The sequence below is a fragment of the Podarcis liolepis genome, assembly GCF_965112155.1.
Source record: "Podarcis liolepis genome assembly, chromosome: 7".
Taxonomy (NCBI): domain Eukaryota; kingdom Metazoa; phylum Chordata; class Lepidosauria; order Squamata; family Lacertidae; genus Podarcis; species Podarcis liolepis.
Genome location: NC_139561.1, coordinates 39,381,758 through 39,399,141, shown reverse-complemented (window position 1 = coordinate 39,399,141; position 17,384 = coordinate 39,381,758). Strand labels below are relative to the sequence as shown.

Here is a 17,384-nt window from a genome sequence, read left to right as displayed (position 1 = left end):
AGTGGAAGCCTTCATACAGCTGTGCATACCAAAGCTCACATGCAATTGGTCCATGAAAACATAGGAGGCATCATTATACCTGGTCAGTCCATTGGCAGCGGCTCTCCAGGGTTTCTCCAGGTGTCTCTCCCATCTCTACCTGGAGATGCACCTTCTGCATCCAATCAGATGTTCTCCCACTGAGCTATGTCCCTAATCACTGTTCTATAGAGACAGTTTTGAGATTTTCCACATGCAAATTTGTGGGTGGTGAAAACTGGGAAATTATTTTGCTGAGATTTCCCCCAGGAGAGGAGAAAATCTCTGAACAATATCTATAGAGATATGGTTTCTACGTCATGTGTTTAAGAGTAGGGTGTTTGTTTTTTCTGGCTCCATCTTAAAGACCAAGATTGAAAAACAAAGTGGGCACATCTCATCAAGGCATTTCACATTCTTTTAAATTCTGTTTCCTGTTTAGGCTTCATGTCCTTTTAACGACAACATAAAGCGTGGACTTTCAATACAACTCACAAAGGAAAAATTGAATCCACAATAGAGGGCAATCTAAGGGTCTTGGGTTTAGTTTGTATCCCTAATGACCATAATCTTTTTTTTTTTTTTTTGTCAGAGGTCTCTAAAGCTCCATCTATACCATGTATATAAAGCTGTATCATACTCCATTAAACAGCCATGCTCCCCCGAGTCCTGGGAAATGTAATTTGCTAAGGCTGCTGAGAGTTGTAATGAGACCCCTATTTCCCCCCAGAGCACTACAAACTACAATCCTAACCCTCTGTTTGCCTCACCAAGCTACCATTTCCAGAGTCCCCTGGCAAGAGGGATTGACTGTTTAAATCACTCTAGTATTGTAGCTCTGAGAGGGGAAATGAGATGTATTTAAAGGTAAAGGGACCCCTGACCATTAGGTCCAGTCGTGACCGACTCTAGGGTTGCGGCGCTCATCTCGCTTTATTGGCCAAGGGAGCTGGCGTACAGCTTCCGGGTCATGTGGCCAGCATGACTAAGCCGCTTCTGGCAAACCAGAGCAGTGCACAGAAACGCCGTTTACCTTCCCGCTGGAGCAGTACCTATTTATCTACTTGCACTTTGAGGTGCTTTTGAACTGCTAGGTTGGCAGGAGCAGGGACCGAGCAACGGGAGCTCACCCCGTCGCAGGGATTCGAACCGCCGACCTTCTGATCGGAAGTCCTAGGCTCTTTGGTTTAACCCATAGCGCCACCCGCGTCCCACGAGATGTATTTATGGGAGAACAAACGGTGCACTTTGCCCAGGGCAACAAATTCATGGGAGCATTTGCAACACCACGGGGGGGGGGGGGGGGACGACAACGAACTCTTAGCTTTCATTTTTTTAAAAGTTCTCTCCACTATGAGAAAATGATGCTGGACTAGATGGGTCATGGGCCTGATCCAAGAGGCTCATTTTAGGGTCTTGGGCTTGGAGGGATGAATTTACCCTTCTGGGCCACACCCCATCTCTAAAGCAAGAGTGTATATCCGGGGTATTTTCACAGCTAAGGCAAAACCTGTGTAAAGTGACCAACTTGAGTATGTATTTTTGCTTAAGGACACAAGAAATGTCTTGATGGGGCAAAAAGAGATCCACCTAGTCCAGCGTCCTTTGCAACAATCCCTGAGTAAACTGCCAGAAATTGATTACTAGCTCACCGCTGAACATGGCCTACATCGTTGCTTAAGAGGAATGACAAAATATGCCTGGGGGGTGCAGGAGAGCTCCCCCTCCAATCTAGGAAACCTAGATGTCCAGTCCTGACATCAAGCTGTGTATTACTTTCTCTTTGTTTTTACTTCTATGTTTTTCATACCCCTTGATGAGACCTGATCTTGACAAACAGTTCACTGTTTGTGTGTTCAGACCCAGAGACCTCCCCCCTAAATAAACACACATTTGACTCAAATTTTAGTTTTGGTTTTTGGCTGAAAGTTGGCCACAACTTTATTGATTACAAAAAGTGAGTGGTTGCATAAGCTCTGGTTCGACTAGTTCCCTGCACCCTTGCAGGTAGCGCTGACCCAGAGCTCTATCATAGGTCAGCCAAGGGTGAACACCTGAGGTAGGTGGAAAGCCTAGGAACAGACTATGTCCACTCCCCAGATGCTCCCCTGGACTCAGGCACGGGCACAACCCCCTCTCGGGGGTTGACCAAACTAAGTTGAGTCCCTGGATTCCTTTAATAGAATACCCTTCACATAGGGATGGCGAGACTGTTCTCCCATCCCTATCACCTGAACCAGTGCCTATCTGCAACCTTACAAGTTGTGATGATTTGCTATGCGGCAAACGAAACCCAAATGGCAACAGCCAATCAGCCAAGTGGGGAAAATTCCTGCCGTGCCCCTGTCCCAACGACAGACGACGCACGATGGCATAGCAAGGTCAATCACAAAATACCCTAAATATAGGGAGAGGTGGGTGAGTGTTCCAATGCATGAGCCGAAAGAGGAAGCTCTGGGTCACGTGCATAGGTATATATAGGTCCTTTGATCTGTTTAGACTGCACCCCATTGGCCAGATTAAGCCCAGCAATGAGGGACCTACCAGTCAGGTGTTGTGGCTGTCCAATTAACCCACCCACAGTGTCCAGGTCTCACTGCAACTTGTGCCCTCTTTTAGGGAGGACACACTTTGCTGAAACCAAGTCATACCACTTCAAATAAGTGTGGAGCCAGTTAGTGATTGTTTTTCCATACAAAAGGATCTAACTCAATCCCTCTTCTGTCTCTTTTTCCTTAGGCGGAGAGTTCTACAGCTTCACCTAAGCCGGGGGATTCATGATATCGGCTTGCCCCAATGGCAGCTCACACTGTGTCTCGTGGTTGTGGTGATCACTGTTTTCTTCAGCCTGTGGAAAGGTGTGAAGACTTCAGGAAAGGTTGGCAAATATTTTCCTAATACATACATTTTTTCTTTAAAAAAGGGCTTTTCTATTAGGGTTTTGGTGGTTCAGATGTAACATCAAACCATGGTTTGCACAGAACACTGTCTACTTTCAAGCCATGCTTTGTATTCCAGACATATAAGCACACAGTGGTTCATGCAGCTTCCACCTTCTCTTTACCTTCTCTGATGCTATGCCAAGCAGTGGAGTACCCCCTAAACTGTGAGCCTGTCATGAACTGGCTGGATGCAGCGTTGTGGTGGGAGGCACCAGCTGGGGAACCCCCAAGGTCAGAAGCCAAAAAGGTAACAGGGTTGGTGAGCAGGAAGAGGTTATGGCAGAGGGCAGCTCAGACTCTGAAGCAGAAGCGGAGACTGGAGGAGAGTGGAGCCAGAAGACAGAGAGGCAGACTGTTGAAGAAGCCAGGGAGTCTCCCCCTCCTGCTGTGGCCAGCTTCCCTTCCCCTTGGGTCTCCTAGAACACAGAGAAAAATGAAGAGAGTGGAGCACAGTTTGCAACTGCTTGGGAGGAGGAGCCTTAGGGAAGGCGGGGACCATCAATCAGTCCCTGCATTTGCCTTGTTAGAACAAAACCTACTGGAAAGAGTTGCTGTTATGGCTTCTGGAATAAAGAGTTAACTTCACTGACTCTGGGTTGATTGCTGACCTACATTTGACTCTAGCTCCTGACAGCCTCAACCCATCTAAGACTGACCTTACCCCACTCACCACACTTTTGTATTGTCTCAATTAAGTTTCAGCTTCTTTGTCCCCATCATCCATTCCAAATTACCCAGGCTATATCCAGATACCTGTTCAGACTTCCATAGCCTCCCTTGATTAGGTGCCAGAGACTGAACATGGTTTGATTGAGGTTTGTTTTATGTAACCACAGTTAGATCAAGCCACAATTTCCTGCATTTAGACTTAATGGCAAATTCTGCTTAGTTCAGTCTTTCTTTATACATGAAAAGCAGAAGGGAGAAACGAATGGGGAGCAAGACAACCTTGTCCTGATGTATATTTTGCTCTAGGAGGTTTAGTTTGACCAGAATCGAATATACACTCCCAGAGTTGGTGCTAAATACTGCTACGTGAGCCACCATAGCCACTAGAGGGCCATGAAAATTTGTGCCTTGGGCTTTTAAGACTCATCTACCCATGTATTATCTGAAACCAAAGGGGCACATTGGTTGCCAGATGTGAATTTTCCTCCCAGCTCTCCTACCCCACTATACTGAATGGAAAGATGCTGTTCAAATGGTTGGTTGCATTTCTTTTTTAACAAAGAAAAAAGTAGTCAAAGAGAGAGGAGCGTCTCCACCCCCATCATTCAGCCCGGACAATGAGGTCCAGCTCCCAAGGGCCTTCTGGCGGTTCCCTCACTGCGAGAAGTGAGGTTACAGGGAACCAGACAGAGGGCCTTCTCGGTAGTGGCATCCATCCCTTCGAACGCCCTCCCATTAGATGTCAAGGAAATAAACAACTATCTAACTTTTAGAAAACATCTGAAGGCAGCCATGTTTAGGGAAGTTTTTAATGTTTGATGTTTTATTGTGCTTTTAGTATTCTGTTGGGAGCCACCCAGAGTGGCTGGGGAGGCCTGGCCAGATGGGTGGTGTATAAGTAATAAATTATTATTGTTATTATTATTATTGCAGTAGTAATGCTGCCTTTGCCATTCAAGAGACAGATCAATTGTTTTTGTTGCTTGTCTTAACTTAATAGGTTGTATGGATAACAGCCACATTGCCTTACGTTGTTTTATCCGTACTGTTAATCCATGGACTGACATTGCCTGGTGCGTATGATGGAATCAAAGCATACCTCAACATTGACTTTAGAAGATTAAAAGAAGCCACAGTGAGTGCTTGGTTTCAACCTTTGCATTTAACATTGAAAAGGAGATTACAGTAACAAATCAAGTTTGTTCATTCACATGCAGTTGATTTATCATTGGCTAGAGAGATGTTTTATGCCTCTTTCATAATAATAGAACACTTGGACATCCAACGAGGCTGAATGTTGACAGATGGAGGTCTGGCTAAATAAAGCACCTCTTCATATATTGCATGGTTAAGCAATGGAACTCACCCCCCCCCCCAGGAGGCAGTGATGACCACCATCTTGGGTGGATTTAAAAGAGGATTGGACAAGTTCATGGATAAAGATATCAGTGGCTAGCAGCCATTATGGTTATGGTCCAAGATAGTAATGCTTCTGTACACCAGTTGCTGGAAATCACAGGTGGGGAGAGTTCTCTTGTGCTTGGGATCTGCTGGTCAGTTTCTCAGAGGCATCCAGGTGGCCAGTGTGAGAAGAGGATGCTGAACTAGATGAGTCATCAGCCAGACCCAGCAGGCTCTTCTTTATCTTCTTAATTAACAACAACAAAATTCAGTAAACCATGTTGTATTAAGAGCTTTCCATGTGCACTCATGCTTAGAGATGCTAGGGAATTGCATCTGTTAAGGGTCATGTACTTAACAGATGTGTTATTTAGGTAATTCAAGATGAACCTCTGCCTTTTAGAACTGGGTGGCTTGGTGGACCTAAGTTACAGCTTTGTCTGTTTGCTGTTCATTTCCAGGCCCAATTCAAGCTGCTTCATATTTGCTATTCTCTGGGGTTACCCCATATCTTCTCAAAGGTACCTGATACTGAACAATGAATCCCTGCGTCTGGAATGCCTATGGCAGGAAGTAGTAACCTCATTGGCTCCCCAGCAATGAATGAATTGCTGTCCTGCAGACATCTAGTGTCTCTTTCACAAAAGGAGCAGCAGTAGCTACCCAGTGAAATCTGAGATGCCAGGAAGAGTGTGTCTCCCTTCCTCATTGTTCTCTGCGAAGAGCTTCCTGCAAATACTTTAGTGTTTGTGGGTACCCTGGTTGTTTTTCTCTTCCTCAGGCTATAAATCTGCCTATGATTGTTTGCCAGCAAGAATCATGCATTACCACAATGGCGTAGTAATGCTTGCAATGACGCAATGCTGAAGCTTAGAAGAAGAGACTGGCTGGCACCTCTTGGGAAAATATTTAGGAAACTTGAAGTAGTTTTGGGTAAACAGCTCTGTGTAGTACTAGTGCTGTTGAAGTCAACATATAGCACAAATGTAGATTGCAGCCTGCAGCTGTGGTGTACTTGGAATTAAAGCAAAAACAACAGATGGATTTATTTTTAAATGCATATGGCATGTGTCAGAGGTGAGAAATAAAAGAGTTTTAAGCTTAAACCATGCAGGAAGTAAATTTATTGGTGTGGGGGGAATGGAGGTCAGGGAACGGTTATGGTGGAACAAATTATCTGAATTAGATGTGGCTTAAGGTTGAATCGGGATGCGGGTGGCACTGTGGGTTAAACCACAGAGCCTAGGACTTGCTGCTCAGAAGGTTGGTGGTTCGAATCTCCGTGATGGGGTGAGCTCCCATTGTTCTGTCCCTGCTCCTGCCAACCTAGCAGTTCGAAAGCACGTCAAAGTGCAAGTAGATAAATAGGTGCCGCTCCAGCAGGAAGGTAAACGGCATTTCCGTGTGCTGCTCTGGTTCGCCAGAAGCGGCTTAGTCATGCTGGCCACATGACTCGGAAGCTGTACGCCGGCTCCCTCAGCCAATAAAGCGAGATGAGCGCCGCAACCCCAGAGTCGGTCACAACTGGACCTAACGGTCAGGGGTGCCTTTACCTTTAAGGTTGAATCAGATGTAATATCTGCCCATTGGAATGACTTTTTTAAAAAGTACAGACTGACATGTACATATAACATGGGCCCTAGGTTGGCATACCTGTGGGCCTCTAAATGTTGTTGGACTCCAGCTCACATCAGCTCCAGCCACCATGGCTAATGATAAGGGAAGATGGGAGCTGTAGTCAAGCAACCTCTGGAGAGATACAGTTTCCTTACCCCTCACCTAGGGCACAGTAATTGCTAGGTACATCACACTTGGTGTCAACCAGTAAAAATAAGAGCATAAGAAGAGCCTGCTGGATCGGGCCAAAGGTCCATCTAACCATATAATCATACCAGCATCCTATTCTCGCCCACAAGCAGGACCTGAGCACAAGAGCACTCCCCCTCTTATGGTTTCTAGTATTTGATATTGAAAGGCATTTGCTGCCTGGAGGCAAAGCTAGTAGCCATTGATAGCCTTTTCCTCAATGAATTGTCTAATCCTCACTGGCCCTCACTGCCTCCTGTGGGAGGGAGTTCCATTGTCCCATAACTGTGTGCTGTGTGAAGAAGTTATTTCATCTATCGATCAACATTCAGCTGCATTGGATGTCCATGACTTCTCGTGTTGTGATTGTTTTGTATTACTCATTGCCTGAGTCCAGCGATCCTCTGCTTGAATTCTGTGTCACATATCCCCAGTCCTATAGCATTTTTATTGGTTACCTGTTTGTTTCCAGGTTCAGTTTTTGAGTGCTGGTGCCAACTTTCCCATCCATTAATGGCCTAGAGTAGCCTTCACTGGCATGGTGCCCTCCAGATGTTTTCTATGCCAGCTCCCATCAGCCCCAGCCAGCACGGGGGAGTTTTCATCCAAATTGTCTGGAGGGCACAGTCTCTCCTAGTACAAAGATACATTAAGGACCATCTTCTCCCCCACTCAAACATGTCTAAACCTTAAGGGTGCACTTTCCAATGCAATACACAAACCTGAACACAGCTGCTATTTTAAATAACATGCTTCTCTGAATTTTGTAATGCAGTTGTCCAGCCAAGTAATGCATACAAAATGCATATGTTGGGGGCAAAGTGTTCACAAAAATGCATCTGTTAGTGGCAAAAATCACCTCGTTTGTAATTTAGGCAAATGCATACAAGCATATGCATATTAGAAGAAATTTGCACCAAAATGCCAATGAATTTTCATGAGGACTTCTTTTTTAAAAAAAAATCATAATCATTAGCAAAGTGATTTGGAAGTGAACACTGGGAAAATGAGAAATGGAGAAGAACTGAGAGTGACAGATTTGCCTATCAGTCTGCCCTCAGGAGCCCAGTTTTCCTCCTCTGCTTCATGCCACAGATGTGCCTGTCCCCTGTCCTTAAAATACTAAAGTAGGGCACCTGGGCTCAAATTCTTGCTCACCTATGCTTTCTGGATTTCAGCAGAGCTTTCCCCTATTTCTTAGTTTTAAATCCATGAAATGGATTCCCCCCCTCCCCAAACAAATTATATAATTGAAAATACAGTTGTTGTTGTTGTTGTTGTTGTTGTTGTTGTTGTTGTTGTTGTTGTTCAATTTTGCTATAATCCACAAACTATCTTCCTCTGTTCTCCTTATGCAGGTATGGATTGATGCAGCCACACAAATATTTTACTCCTTAGGGGCTGGGTTTGGGGTCTTAATTGCCTTTGCCAGCTACAATAGATTTGACAACAACTGCTACAGGTAAGCCACAATGCTGTAAACCTACTCATGTCCCTGTAATCAATTTTATTTGTTTAAATAGATGAGGAAAACATATTTTTGATTGTTTGACAATTTTATTTTCATTTAAGTGTTTATGTTCTTAATAATAATGTACAGAGCCAGTCTACCTTTACATTCCACAAACTGGGGAAATCAGCAGGGAAAGGTCAAAACAAGGCCTTGGCTTGTGAGCTTCCTAGAGTTATGTGGCTCAGTGGTAGAATGCCTGCTTTGCACGCAGAAGCTCTAAGGTTCAAGCCTGGCATCTCCAGGTAGGGCTGGGAGAGACCTCTGCTTGAAACCCTGGTGAGCCACACCAGTCAGTGAAGACAATGCTAAGCTAGATGGACCAATGGTCTGACTCAGTATTAGTCAGCTTCCTATGTTTGCATGCATGTCTGTACAGTTGTCATTGTTCTGGAAAGAAGGTATTCATTCCTGAGGTTACTGAACTTAAGAACCTTACTGGACCCAGCTAGTCCAATATCTTGTTAAAAAGCCTATGCAAAGTCCAAAAGAGCAACCACTTTCTCCTAATGTTCTTCCCTAGTGACTGGCTTTGCTGGGGCATGCAGTCTCTCATTCTGGAAGGTATCACATCACTTAGAGACAGGAAACCTGTTAAAAGATTAGCAGGGTTGAGTAAATATCAAGATCTTTGTGCGGCATCTAAGCCCCCGTTCCGTTACCAATAAGCACATGTTGCCTTTGCCCAGCTTCACTGTGGCCCCTAGATTTGCAGCAAAATACTGGGCAAGGTTTCTTATCTGTGTGAGGGGCTCATGGGAAAAAGCTGGCCCATGAGCCTTTGCTGCAGAGGGGAGGGGAAAGCCTATATTAGGCTGCTTCCCCTGGATGTCACAGCCATTTTGCTTTGACAGCATCTCGCCCACCCTCGGGTTAGAGCCTTCACTGAGCAAATTTGGGTCATTGGTTGACAGGGCCAGAAATTATTTTCTTTTCTCTCAACCTGATTGGCACTTGTTTGGGGTTTTTTTCACCTTTCCCTCAGTGAAATTACGGCTTTCTTTTGTTAAGCAGAAGAACATTGTTTGTATGAGGGCAGAAATGGCATTGGTCAGGATCAACATAGTATAGGGCTCCCCCATAAGGGGCCTAAGGGGAGGATTGACCACGGCAAACCCAAACGAGAGTTTGGTATCTGCCTGGTTGGAATATGTACCCTGGTCCCCCAGTGAGACCTTGCTTGCTTGCACCATGGCAAGGTTCAACACTGGCTGACTCCTGTTGTACAGATTTGGAGCGATCCAAAACCTGCGGATCCATTCCATCAACATGGGGCTTGTGGAATGATGAACTGATCCTGGGACCCAATGCCATGCCAACCCTTGCCCAGCCTGCTGCTGCCAATAAAGATTTGGCCTGATTTTATCCCATCACCGTTGTACAGTCTGGTTATTTTGTTGCTCTCATGGGTCACATAACGCAGCTGCCTGGGCAAAAGTAATTAAATTTGGCAGCAGATGAGCCTCGGGTGGAAAAACATTCCACCTCTGGGGCTTTCTCCCCATTCACCACTAGCCTAAACTCTTATGGCAGTGGTACCTGGTGAAGGATTCAGATGATGCTCCTAGAAACTGCACATGAATACGTGGCAGTTGCTGGACCACAACTCCCATCATCCCTGACCATTGCTATATTGGCTGAGGCAAAAAACATCTGGAGGGCCATTGGTTTCCCAAACCTATGGTTGATGGTCATTTAGGATGGATAACTGCCCCAGAGTGGCTATGTGTAGTTCCCTCCCTCCACAGAACCATTCATATTTTCATGCATCCTCCAAACTGGTGTCAGTGCAAGAGATTTGGACCAGTGTGTCTGTTCCACTGAAGTTATGGTACCTGTCTCTGGTAAGCCACAATGGCCACACACAATTGGAGGCAGTTACGCTTCTGAATAGCAGTTGCTGGAAACCGCAGGACAGGAGAGGGCTCTTGTGCTCGGGTCCTGCTTGCACATTTCCCACAGGCATCTGGTTGGTGACTGAGAACAGGATGCTGGACTAAATGGGCCATGGGCCTGATCCACCAGACTCTTCATGTTCCGCAAAATTCACAATGCCACAATGAAGCAAATAGTGGCTTTGGCAGTCTGCTATTTTGTTTGTTTCAGATTTGAACTGGGCTTTAGATTTCCAAGTAAGATATTCCACTGTGACAATGAATGGGCATCATCTTGCAGCAAAAGCAACACCTGCAATCACATGCAGTTATCCAAATGACAACCATCTGCCTTTTTTTTTTTTTTTTGCAATTAGATTACCATTAACCAATCACTAGGAAGCATGCCTTTAAAATGAGAGAGAGAGAGAGAACCGTTTCCTGCATAATTGCTTTTATCCTGTAATCTGAGTAAATTTGCCATGAAACATCTAAAACAGAGTGGGGATGCCACCCCACCCTGGATAAAAACTGCTTGAGGCGATATTCAGTATTGCATTAAATTCTTCAAAGATTAATAATTCTGTCTTCCTCTCTATGGCTCGTGTCATTCACTCTCTTCCATATATATAGCCTTTAGAATTGATGCAGGGAAAGTGGTCCCCAGATGGACTCCAACTTCCATCAGCCCCAGCCACAATAGGCAATGGTCAAAGGTGATGGGAGTTGTGGTCCAACAACATCTGGTGGGCCACAGGTTTGCCACCTCCGCTCTCAAACAATGTTTGATCCTGAGACTGTTTCAATTTATATTACTCTGGGGGTAAGGTAGTAATGACAAGGAGCCTGAGGAGACAGTTGTGTTGGCTGTATGGCCTGCCCTCTGCCCTCTCCTCAGGTGCTGCTGTAGGATCTTGGCCTATTGCCATTCTCACCACCTTCTGTTTCTGGAATTGGAAGGTGGAACCATTTTGCCCTTTGCCTCAGCTAACCAAATGTATTGAGATGTCCCTGCTCTTTCCCCTTCATTTATCCCCCTCACAACAACCTTGTGTGCTAGAATAAACTGATGGGGACTGGTTGTCCCACAGTCACCCAATGGTGGTGAAAACCTGCCCTGCGATTTCCCAAAAATTTTCTTCCCTCATGAAAGCGCCTTCTGTTTCTTTCTGCTTCATCTGCAGGGCATTCTGCAGGGCTATCTCTCCATCTATCAATCATCTATCTATCTATCTATCTATCTATCTATCTATCTATCTATCTATCTATATCTATCATCTCCAGTGGCCTCCTTGAAAGTGAGGAAAGCACTCTACCCATGAGCTTTTCACTAAAGTTTCCGTACATTTTCAGTACAGCACTACTGAGTGATTTTTGAGGCTGAGTAGGAATTTGAACACATGTCACCTGGCTCATCGTCTTAACACTTTAACCACTATGCCAAAGTGGTGTGGAGATCTCTTGAGATTTCTTTTCACTCGGACAAGGCCCATTGACTCTACCTGAGCCTTCTGTTCCTGACACTCGGAGTATTAACACACTGACACCAGTTCACTCAAAATTGCAATCTACCACAAGTTGTCACCTCAAAACAGATGCTTTGGTCAGCAGAATTTGCTGATCTTGGTGTAAATTGATGCTGGGTGGTGGCATTAAAAAACAGTAGTCAAATTGTATACAGTACTTCAAATTTGTGTTTAGCTCTACTAAATGACATTGCATGAGGTTCTTAACTGGGTTTGGCACTGGGATCTGCTTGCTGCCTTTTCATCATCTCCTGATTTCTCCTAGGGATGCGCTGATGACCAGTACGATCAATTGTGTCACTAGCTTCATCTCTGGATTTGCCATTTTTTCTATACTGGGCTACATGGCACATGTATACAAAGTCAAAATTCAAGATGTGGCCACCGAAGGTAAGAATGCATCTGTACACTTTCCTCGTTTCAAACTACATAAACCTATGCACCTCTCCTTTTCAGTTGAAAATGCCACATGACAGGATACAGCCAATGAATCTGAATGTTGCAGAATTCAGGACAGATAAATGACTCATCTACACAGTTTGAAATGTGTTGTAAAGTGCAATATACAAGCGTGACACTAGATGGCAACAGTGGGCTATGCAAAATTCAATGTATTATTCAAAACGTTTTTTTTAAAAAAGCATTTTTTATATGTGTGTAGATTCTACCAAAGAAAGCCCTTCTTTACACAGTGCATGGTTAATCTATGGAACTCACTCCCACAGAAGGCAGTGATGGCCACCAACTTGAATGGCTTTAGAATTAGGATTATACATGGAAGAGAAGGCTATCAATGGCTGCTAGCCATCATGGATATGCTCTACCTCCATGGCTGGAGGCAGCAGTGTTACTGAATAATAGTTTCTGGAGACCACAGGATGGGATAGTGCTACTTGTGCTTTGGTTTTGCTTGCGAGTTTCCCACAGGAATTTGGGTGGCCACATTGAGAACCGGAAGCTGGACTAGATGGGCCATTGGCTTCAACTAGCAGGCTCTTCCTGTGTTTTTAAATGCACTACCAGCAATACCAGATTGGGTCCATTACTGTGTTTACACCACATTGACCACACTGCCACCTCACTCCTCCTCCTCCTCTCTCTCTTGGTAAGTGACAGTGACCCACCTACCCGGAAAATATAGCAATGGTATGCTGTTATACAGTATGTATAGTCTGGTAAGCCTGCTGGTTGAAAGAATAAAGTATTGTAAGGTTTATTACTGCAGGCAAAGAAAGCCATTCTGAGTACAAGATTGCATGTGGCCATCATGGAGGCATGTGGTTTGCAGAAAAGAAGGCCTAACACTAACTAAGTGGAGGAGGAGGAGGAAGGAAGCAAAGCCTGATCTACAGATAGTTACTTGTAGGCAACTTATTCTTCCCTCATCAATTCCATCTTGCCTTTCTGTTTATTCAACCCCCCAAAACTGGTTCCGGTAACAATGATGCTTCGCTCCCAACAAGAAGCACATATCTAGGCTCCAAAGTACAATTTCTGGCTAATGTTTGTGTGGGATTTATTTCCCTGGTCTATATGCAATGTCTATCTGTACTTTTCTCCTTTTTCTCCTCTAGATTTTCACTTCTGTCCTATGTGCCTCTCTCAGTCTTCTGAGTTGCATGCTGCAAAATGAGTGTGGTCTAATCCTGCAGAACTGGAAAGGTTTCTCTGTCTCGGAAATGTTTTAAGAAAAGACTGGTTATTTTCAAGGCTTGTTTCCTAATTCATTTTATAGGGAATAATATTTTACTGTATCACTTGATGTTCTTATGCCAGGTGACAGTGTTGCTACCTATAACAAACATGTAAACAGCCAATCTTTTCTTAACACATTTTGGGCCCAAAGCAGAAGCCTTTCCATGCAGGATTAGGCCACATACATTATGTTGCAAGCTGTGCAAGCAGCACTATAGTGACACCTGCTGACATATTACAAGCATTACAATGCAGCATATATAACTTTTCAGCCAAGGGTTGGGGGGGGGGAGAAGGGAAGCAACTGAATTAGAGGCGATATTAAAGAAGGCTCTCTAACCAAGGCATAACCAACCAATATTAAATATAAATATAAAATCTTGCCTTAAAGTTGTGCAGTTAGGAAACTATTTTTCTTTCTTTCTTTCTTTCTCAGGAGCTGGATTAGTTTTCATCATTTATCCAGAAGCTATTTCAACCCTTAAAGGATCAACTTTTTGGGCAATAGTGTTTTTCATAATGCTGCTTTCACTGGGTATTGACAGTTCTGTAAGTATATGTTATTTTTCATTTGCAACATTCTTTATTCACACACATATATGAATGTCACTCCCACGCTGCTGCTCCATTTATGTAAGAGGTCCCACAGCAGAGATCATTCAGTTTTTAACTTAAGAGTTATTTCTTTTATCAGTAAGCCAGGCCAACCAAGATGGTGGTGGTGGAGGCGGTTGCTTAGCCAGCAAGCAGAGCAGCATGAAGTTGCTGAGTTAGCACACTCTCTGGTTGATTATGTAGTTCTGGGGGAGCCTTCCTCTTGTGGTTAGTTGAATCTCTCTCTGCTATGTACAAGGCCTGAAATAAGAAAGACAAAAGCCCTATGTTCTTTTCTCAAATCACGCACTGTTTTTGTTTAGCTGCCTCAGTAAAGTTTTACTAGGATTTCATTTCTGTCTGGATTCAGCCTGTGTTTATGGCTGGTGCTTGAACAATAATAGTTAAATGAATCTCAGTCATTTCATCATGGATTTCAGTTACCTAAATGTAATTTCACAATCAGGTCCCTCAACGTCTGTTAACGTATTAAGAGAGCTTTAGAGAAGGGGAACCAGTGGCACGGGGGAACTTTCATAAGTGTCTGTCTTTACTTTCTTTAACTGGGAATAAGTGGCTTGCTGAAACTTCAGACTTGCCCCATACATTCAGAGCACTCTAACTGCACTCAGTTCTTCTTGTTCTTGATGCTGGAGTGGCATCAAGATTTCTATATTTAAATCAAGAGTGAGTTCACTTCTTGGAAAAACAAACAGAGCCTTCAAACTACAGGAGGGTGACTAACTGACAGACTGCGATGCTCAGGGGGGCTGTTGCCGTTCCATCACCTTCAAGAGGAATAAAAGCTTGAAAGGCACCAGTCATTTATCAGGAGGAAGCAAGAGACCCAATGTATGTCAGCATAAGGTAGAAACTGGAAGTTGTGTTGGAGTCTGTGCTGTGGGTGCTGTGCACCCACCCCCCAAAATTGTGGATGTCTGAGCCCCCAAGGCCCCCTATAGTTGGCACCTTTGCTCCCCTCATGAGGTTTCCAGCAACTAGTAATCAGAAGCATTACCGCATCTGACTGTAGAAGTAGAGCAGGCATAGGCAAACTCGGCTCTCCAGATGTTTTGGGACCTACAGTTCCCATCATCCCTGACCACTGGTCCTGTTAGCTAGGGATCATGGGAGTTGTAGTCCCAAAACATCTGGAGGGCCAAGCTTGCCTGTGCCTGAAGTAGAGCATAGCCATTGTGGCTAGCCTTCTCCTTCATGAATTTGTCCAACCTATTTTAAAGGCATTCAAATTGGTTGCTATCACAGTGCCCCTCCCCATGGGAGGGAGTGCCATAGTTTAATTACTGTATGTATAAATAATTTATTTTTTATTATTATTATTATTATTAGTGCTGCATGGAGAAGTAGTTTCGTTTACATGTCCGAAATCATTCCTATGAGGAGATGTTGGCTATAGAGAGTGGTTGCTGTTGTTCCCTCTCATTTTACTAGCTCTTGGATCATGATGAAACTAATTGGTAATAGGTTCAAGACAGGCCCCCCCCCCAAAAAAAGGAAAAAAGGAAAAACTTGCACAACAGATAATTGACTTGCGAAATTCAATCACACAGGATGTGGCATTTGGTCATATACTTAATAGGTTTTCTTAGGGAGAATTAGTTAAATTCATGAAGGATTGGTCTGTCCATTGTCATTAGATGTCATATGGAACCTTTCATGTCTGGATACAAGATATCTTTGGTTACCAGATGTTTGTGGCAAACAGCAGAAAATAGCCATCTCCCATTTTCCTCATCTGATGAGTTTCCCTTGGCCAATTCGACTCTCAAGGTGGCTCCAGAAGCCAGATTTGGTGGATCTTGGGTCATGGAAAGCTGCCTTATACTGAGTCAGGTCATTAATCTATCTACTTCAGTATTGTCTATACTGATTCACAGTGACTCTCCAGGATTCTTGGAGCTGTAGTTTCTTAAGGGTGCCAATAGTTCTTAGGTGACCCCATTCCCCTACCAGAGCTACAATTTCAGAATGGTTTATCAATTCCTTTTGACAGAGAACTCTGGGAATCTTACTCAGAGTAGACCCACTGAAATAAATGATCCTAAGTTAGCCATGTCCATTTACTTCTAGGTCTACTCTGCGTAGGACTTGCATTGGATGCCACCCTTGGAGTAATTAATTTATACCAGTTTTTTTAAAAAAAAATGGGAGAAGGTTAAATGATAAAGCATTTTTGCTAACCTGCAATTTTCTTTTTTAATTTTCTTTTTCTTTTTAGATGGGTGGCATGGAAGCTGTCATCACTGGCTTAGCAGATGATTTCCACATCCTAAAAAGACATAGAAAGCTTTTCACATTTGGGGTCTCCTTTGGCACCTTCCTTGTTGCTCTCTTTTGCATAACAAATGTAAGTGTTCCTTTGGGAAGTCTGTGCCTATTCTTGGGCAACAACTCAAGTGACTACCAAGCGGATAGCTGCCAATCCTTCCGTCAAATTTTGTGTCGGAGAGATAACGATTTGGCACAATGGCCAGAAAATGCTGCCGACCCAATACATAGATCAGTGTTTCCCAACCTTGGGCCTCCAGCTGTTTTTGAATTACAATTCCCATCATCCCTGACCACTGGTCTTGCTAGCTACGGATGATGGGAGTTGTAGTCCAAAAACAGCTGGAGGCCCAAGGTTGGGAAACACTGACATAGATGATAGAGAAAATCCTGCTGTCTTATGCTCCAGTGAGAGATTCAAATTACAGAATTAAAAATTAGTAATGTATTTATTGCATTTATATCCCCCTCTCCCCCACTCCTGGAGTTCAAGTTGATGTTCTTTACTTATCATTCCCCATGACAGAACTGTTTCTTTTAAATCTGTCTCTTCCTACTTTTACTCTGCATGATTGGCCAACAGCCTCCAGGATGATAACTCAATGGTCTGTCCATCGCAGACACCAGGTTAGGGGGGGGGGACTGGTATGTATTGAGTCAGACTCTCCTAGGACTGAAATAGATTGGTTACATGGATTGTCAAGCAAATTAGATCCCATCCAATCAGAGCTTTGAGTGTTCGAGTATTTCTGGGCTGCTTGTTTTATTGGATGCTTTCTTCTTGTTACTTAGGGTGGAATCTACATACTGACTCTGTTGGACACATTTGCTGCTGGGACGTCCATCTTGTTTGCTGTTTTAATAGAAGCCATTGGCGTCTCCTGGTTTTATGGTGAGCCAGCGGTGGGGGAGGATTGTTCCAATTGTTTATGACTGCAACCAGTCAGAGTAAACTGCAGTGTTTCCCCCCAAAGTAATTGCTACAGTAACATCATAGTAGTTTAGAGAAAGGGAATGTGGATGAACAAGAATCAAAGAAGAAGAGACAAAGGGGCTATCT

General features: G+C 44.0%; 1 protein-coding gene across 1 annotated transcript in view; it reads left to right on the top strand.

The window, feature by feature from the left end:
* Positions 1-17,384, top strand: part of SLC6A2 (solute carrier family 6 member 2) — a 55,798-nt gene that overhangs the window by 25,075 nt on the left and 13,339 nt on the right. Inside the window, exons 5-11 of the mRNA XM_083513654.1 lie at positions 2,758-2,896; positions 4,630-4,764; positions 8,195-8,298; positions 12,012-12,136; positions 13,878-13,990; positions 16,275-16,403; positions 17,117-17,216. Coding sequence (XP_083369780.1) covers positions 2,758-2,896; positions 4,630-4,764; positions 8,195-8,298; positions 12,012-12,136; positions 13,878-13,990; positions 16,275-16,403; positions 17,117-17,216 — 845 coding nt within the window. The remainder of the gene's footprint in view (positions 1-2,757; positions 2,897-4,629; positions 4,765-8,194; positions 8,299-12,011; positions 12,137-13,877; positions 13,991-16,274; positions 16,404-17,116; positions 17,217-17,384) is intronic.